This window comes from Tupaia chinensis, unplaced genomic scaffold, assembly GCF_000334495.1.
Source record: "Tupaia chinensis unplaced genomic scaffold, TupChi_1.0 Scaffold143913_1, whole genome shotgun sequence".
NCBI lineage: Eukaryota > Metazoa > Chordata > Mammalia > Scandentia > Tupaiidae > Tupaia > Tupaia belangeri.
The window spans coordinates 1179764-1185763 of NW_006203764.1; the positions used below are offsets into that span (position 1 = coordinate 1179764).

The following is a 6000-nucleotide window of genomic DNA, read 5'->3' on the forward strand; positions in this document are numbered from 1 at the left end:
GGGCTCATGACAAACAAATAAGAAATCCAGTTTTTAGAAAATGAAAATAAGATGGTGGGCAGTTCAAGAGCAAGGTTTCCAAGTAAAAACCACTCAGAACCACAGTGACTCAAGCAGATCAGGGAGGAGGCAGAGGCAGTAGGAAACACAGACCAGGGGGCGGACCGTGACGCCATTTTATGTATGTGAATAAACCGTTATTGCTTAGTATTTCTCAGTCCATTTTAAAATGGGTGAACAAAAATATCTCGATATGCCCTGTAAAGTACTATCGTATCTGTGACACCATTCCAGTCGTAGGCGCGTCTGTGGCTCAGTACAGGGCCGTAAGGTGGTGGTAGCTCTTTCGTGCCGGTCGCACTTCACAGCTAGATGGCATCCCCTTTCCATTACTGACCATCAGGAGTGTCTCCACAGCTTGACTTTTCAGGTTCTTTTCTCTTCCACTCTGATAGTTCAATCACCAATTTGATTTTATGTCTGCAGGTCATGTTTTCAGAATTTTGAAATTGGCTGAACTGTTTCTTCTGACTCATTCACAAGGAATTTGCATATTCATATATGTTAGGTTGTGTTCTTCGTTCTAAATTCAAAAGTATTTAGCTAACTCACAGGACACAGAGCAACTGGGGATTCAGTGTTGTCGCCTGTCACGATGCAGGCAGAGCTGCCCAGCCCCACCGGGTGAGGGCCGCTGTGCTCCTGTGAAGAGCCTCAGCCCCCTTAGCGCAAGTGTCGGTCTGCCCTGCACACAGTCCAGCGGGCACCATTCATGGCCAAGTGTCTGATCAATGTTTTCCGCTCAAGGTCAGCAACTGTAACCTGTATCGCCTTGGAAAAAAGAAGGGCCTCCCCAGCCGCATGGTGGTGTCGATATTCGATCCGCCCGTGAATTGGCTTCCTCCTGGTTATGTAGTGAATCAAGACAAAAGTAACACAGATAAATGGGAAAAAGATGAAATGGTAAGTTTTTGGTAACTGGAGGCTTTGTTTGTTCTCTTCTTTGTAAGCCAAAAGAATATTACTCTGTTAAAGTTCAGTCTTCTTTCCCTGGTATGTTTGTAATAGATACTTGATATGTTGAGTGAGTGCCTTTAGACAGACTTTGCACTGAGTTCAGAAATAGCATAAGGAATAATTTCTATTTTTATCGTCATCCTTTTCCAAAGACAGAAGAGTATGTGATATTTTCACCTAAAAAAATTAAAAGGGAAAACTTCTTCATGTTTTACTTTACTGTTATTTGTTACAGTTTGTCATAAATCCTAAGCTCTGTTGAGTGAAGTGACTTCTCAGTGACCAGTGGTCTCTGGGCCGTGGAATTCTTCAGTAAAATCTTGCTTTTGCAACTCAGGGTTTTCTCAGTGAGGACTCTTTTCTCTTGTGAACTTAAAAAACATCATGGTACTTAAAGGTGATAGTTTTTTGGAAGTCATTTGAATCCTGGCTGTGACTTAAGAAGACTGGAAGCATTGGCAGCAGCTGCCCCGGTTTCTCTTGTCCTGAAGGCCACCAGAGGGCACCCCGAGGGCCTCTCGGAGCTGTGGAAGCCGTCAGTGTGGCTGTGGTTGGTGGGGAGGCACCAGTGTGTCCTCCCAGGTCAGAGGCCACATTGCAGGCAGTTCCCTCGAGTGGAGATAACCTCCCGCGTTAATGACAAGCCAGCTTGCTGCTGCGTTTATACTTAGGGATGGCAGTGGTGGTACTCTTTTCCCACAGGTCATTTTTTCTGTGTATACATTTTTTCCATGTCTTGTTTTCTGACATGTTGATCCTAGACCTCTCTCCTGAATTTTCAGGTGGTACTCTGTGACTCTATTTTGATTTTTACCTGTTTGTTATGTTTGTAACTCATGCAGTGTTTGATGTATTATGGAAATGGAACTTAACCTGGAAGAGCATTAAGGGAATACTTTAGTGCAAGTTAGGTCAGGAGACGTTAGGTTTGTTATTAATGCGGAAATACATAGAACCTTAGTAGAAAATATGTAGACTTTGAGCTTCATAAAAAATATTGCATCTTCATGAAAAATGTCCCAGTAACAGTTATCCTTCTTTGTAAATAGTGTTTCATAATATAGATGTATTTGGCTGTTAAAAAAAATTGTAGTGCAAGGGTAACATCACCACGTCATTTTGAAATTTGTTTCCCTCTAAAGTCAATGCAAAGTTCTTATTTAATGTATCTAATGACTTAGCGCTTTGGCTCTTAGAACACAGTAAAAATACTGCTCAGGTTTTCATTTAATAATTCCTATTTATTGCAGTAGCCCTTGCACGGTTGGAAAGAGCACAGCGTATTTGGGGCCGGGCCATTTCCCTTCTCCCTCTTGTTCCTGCAGCTTCTCAAGCAGGTTGTGAAACCTTGCATGGGAATGATAACCCCCCTGAAGAGGCGCTGTGAGACCTTGGGTACACAGGCCACTGGAACTTAGAAAAAAGAGTCATGCTGGTATTTTTTCTAAAAGACTTTAAGTGGAAGACATTTTGTGAGGTAGAATCCCACTATTTGCAGATAAAGAATCTGAAACCCAGAGGCATTAGAGGACTCTCTGCTTAGGGTCACACAGCTCATTTGTGATAAAAGCGAGTCTTTTGTGTGTTCTGTGTGTTGCAAATTTTAGCTTACAGTAGCACCTTACAATATATGAGGATTGTTGTTTTAAAAAAAAAAACGATTCAGTCTGGTTTTCTTTTATTACAATTTGGCCTTTTTTTAATCTTATGGACCAAATGGTAGTCAAAAGCACCTCGTGTGACCTTGGAAAAGTAGTGTTTGTGGTTTGTCACTGCAGTGTTGCTGTTCTTCTGTGTTCCTGAAGAAGTTTCTTAACATTATTATTTTGAAAAAAGAAAAAAAAGAAAGATAAGTATTTATAGATATTGGCTCCACTGGTTGCTGTTATTTCTTTTGTGACAAATACAGTGCTTCTATCTCTTTTGTGTCTGATTTAAAATGAAATACTTGCAGTATTGAAAAGAATGCTTGACAATTTGCAAAACTTTTTGTCAAGTACTCTGGGAAGTTGTTATGCTCAAAATCGAGCACACCCTCCTGCCTCTCCCTCTAAAGTTTTTTTTTTTTTAGATTTTTATTGCATAACAGAAATTTGACATCTTTCTTGCATTGCAGAAAAGTTACATCATTACTGAATCCTACCCATTATTAAAGTTGTCATTCACAAATAAGCTTTTGCCAAAGAAGTCGGAATTAGCAAAGATCTTTGGACAGAAATTGGGTTGTTATGTTTCATGTTAGTCTAAATTTTCTTCTATTTTTGTCAGTTATGCTATAATCTGTTATCCCGATTACTGTAATTCAGAGGAGAGGGGAAAAACATCATTTCTCAGGTTTATACTTCTGCTCAGTGATCATTTTTGCTTTTCAGGCAAAACAATTTACTTTTACGTTGTAGCAAATGTACTTTGATTCGAAGTGGAAATAGGGACAACATTTTAAAGCCCCAGTATACATTCATAGTGTTGCAAAAGTTTTCAAATCAATGTATCTGTTTTTGTAATACACTCTTACTTAATTGCAAAGATAATGCTTTGTCTGGGATTTCATTTCACTGATGTGAACTTCTTTCTTAAAGTGCAGTTACTACGTTTTGTAACTTTGTCCGCAAAATTGAAGATCTCTGTGATCAGCATGTGTGTTTTCATTGTGTGTCCCGCCAGAGTTAGAATTCTTAGTTGAAGTTTTGCGTTGCAGACATTAGTTTTAATTTTATATCTATGTTCAGAATCCTTAAATTAAAGCTTCATACTGGATAAAGATTGTTTTATAACTTAGGAAAATGAACATTCAAAGAACATGTTTTACTTTGTTTATATGATTAAATAACTTATTTTATGTTAATTGGAAACAAATGGCTGTGATTTTAAAGTTGCCTTTCAGTATTTGTGGTTGTCATTTGAAATTATCCATAACCCTTGCTTTTTATTGAGTTTCAAACTCTTTTAAAAACAGCAGCTATGTCTCCCCTCCTTCCCCATTCCCCCGTTTCAGACAAAGGACTGCGTGCTGGCTAATGGCAAACTAGACGAGGACTACGAGGAGGAGGAAGAGGAGGAGGACAGCCTGATGTGGAGGGCTCCGAAGGAGGAGGCCGATTACGAAGATGATTTCCTGGAGTACGATCAGGAGCACATCAAATTCATAGATAATATGCTAATGGGATCAGGAGCTTTTGTGAAGAAAATTTCACTTTCTCCTTTTTCAACCACTGATTCCGCATATGAATGGAAAATGCCCAAAAAGCCCTCCTTGGGTAGTATGCCCTTTGCATCCGAGTTTGATGATTTCGACTACAGCTCTTGGGATGCCATGTGCTATCTGGATCCTAGCAAAGCTGTTGAAGAGGACGACTTTGTGGTGGGGTTCTGGAATCCGTCAGAGGAAAGCTGCGGTGTTGACACCGGGAAGCAGTCCATTTCTTACGACCTGCACACAGAGCAGTGCATTGCGGACAAGAGCATCGCCGACTGCGTGGAAGCCCTGCTGGGCTGCTATTTAACCAGCTGCGGTGAGAGAGCTGCGCAGCTTTTCCTCTGCTCGCTGGGGCTGAAGGTGCTCCCAGTAATTAAAAGGACTGGCCCGGAGAAGGCCGTGTGCCCTGCTCAGGAGGATTCCAGCAGCCAACAAAAGGCCCTTTCAGTGAGCTGCGCTGCCGCTACTCCTGCAGCCAGCTCACGCCCTGCCCCGCTGAAAGACCTGGAATACGGTTGTCTGAAGATCCCACCGAGGTGTATGTTCGATCATCCAGACGCAGATAAAACACTGACTCACCTTATATCGGGTTTCGAAAACTTTGAAAAGAAAATCAACTACAGATTCAAGAATAAGGCTTACCTTCTCCAGGCCTTTACACACGCCTCCTACCACTACAATACTATCACTGGTAAGAAGCCCAGGACCAGCCTCTGACGGTGGCACTGTGTGGGGTGCAGTGTGGGGGCCTTGTGAGAGGTGGCCTGAGTGTGTACGTCCTAGTGCTTGCGGATGGGGAGGGAGGAGAAGAGAAGAGGAGGAAACTGCTGTTTTCCTCCTCTTCCTGGGAGCAGGTACTGCTGTGTGATGGGCCGGTGGGAGCATGGCTATCTTGTGTACTCTCAGATATGTCATTTTCTTTGCTGCACAATAGCATCGAGTATTTGAGCCTTAGCATTTTAGGGTTTTTCGTATTTCATCCTATCCCAAGACCTTTATGATGCTCATTTGATGCTGCTTTTGGTTCTTGGCTTATTTGCATACCCTGCTGTCTTTCTACATCCTTTAATTATTCTTCCTGGACAAAAAGGCCCCTCCCTCAGTGTCTTTTAACATCTAAAGCTGTGCAGGGAGATTCTGTGGCTCTTGCTCCAAATGCTGTCGACCTGCTTTACGCTGGGCTCTGTTTTTTCCCTTCCTGAATTTAACAGTTTTCTAATTTGTTAGATTAGAAGGGAGAGTAAGTCCCTAAAACCAGAGTCAGCTTCTGCTTGGGAAACACAGCCAAAATTTGCGTTTCATTTTCTGTGTCAGAATAAGTGCTTGAATCCAGAACACCGAAGCCAAGTGTAAAGTTTGTCGTTTGTGTAATGGAAACAATGGAAGTTAAGATGATCAGAAAAATGTAAAACTGAAAAGTAAAAACAACATGACTCTAGACTTCTAGGAAGACTGATGACAAGAATGAAAGCCCAATTTTTAAGAAGCGACAGGGGCTTTCTGCTATGCTCTTCTGGCAGCTGTGTGACCTGGGTGCTGGCGCATCTCAGGCTCTTCATTCACTAGGAATTCTGGGGGGCATCCTCCATCTGTTCCTGCCTCAGTGTTCTCGGCCGAATGGCTGCTCTAATCTCCGAGGAAAGGGGTGCTGGTTGGAAGTGACCACGCCTCACTCTCGGACTAACAACCGTGTTTTTGCCTTTGCTTTCTTCCAAATCTCTTCTTTGTCATTCTCTTGATTTGAGTCAAATTCGGCATTTCTGGTTCAAGCTGAGCAGGGGTGTCTT

At 42.1% G+C, this 6000-nt stretch overlaps 1 protein-coding gene across 2 annotated transcripts in view; it reads left to right on the plus strand.

The window, feature by feature from the left end:
• The window catches only part of DICER1 (dicer 1, ribonuclease III), a 59987-nt gene that overhangs the window by 46066 nt on the left and 7921 nt on the right, over nucleotides 1-6000 (plus strand). For both annotated transcript variants that reach the window (XM_006165371.3, XM_027767087.1), the window contains 2 exons: nucleotides 808-963; nucleotides 4013-4904. In XM_006165371.3, the coding sequence (XP_006165433.2) occupies nucleotides 808-963; nucleotides 4013-4904 (1048 nt within the window). The remainder of the gene's footprint in view (nucleotides 1-807; nucleotides 964-4012; nucleotides 4905-6000) is intronic.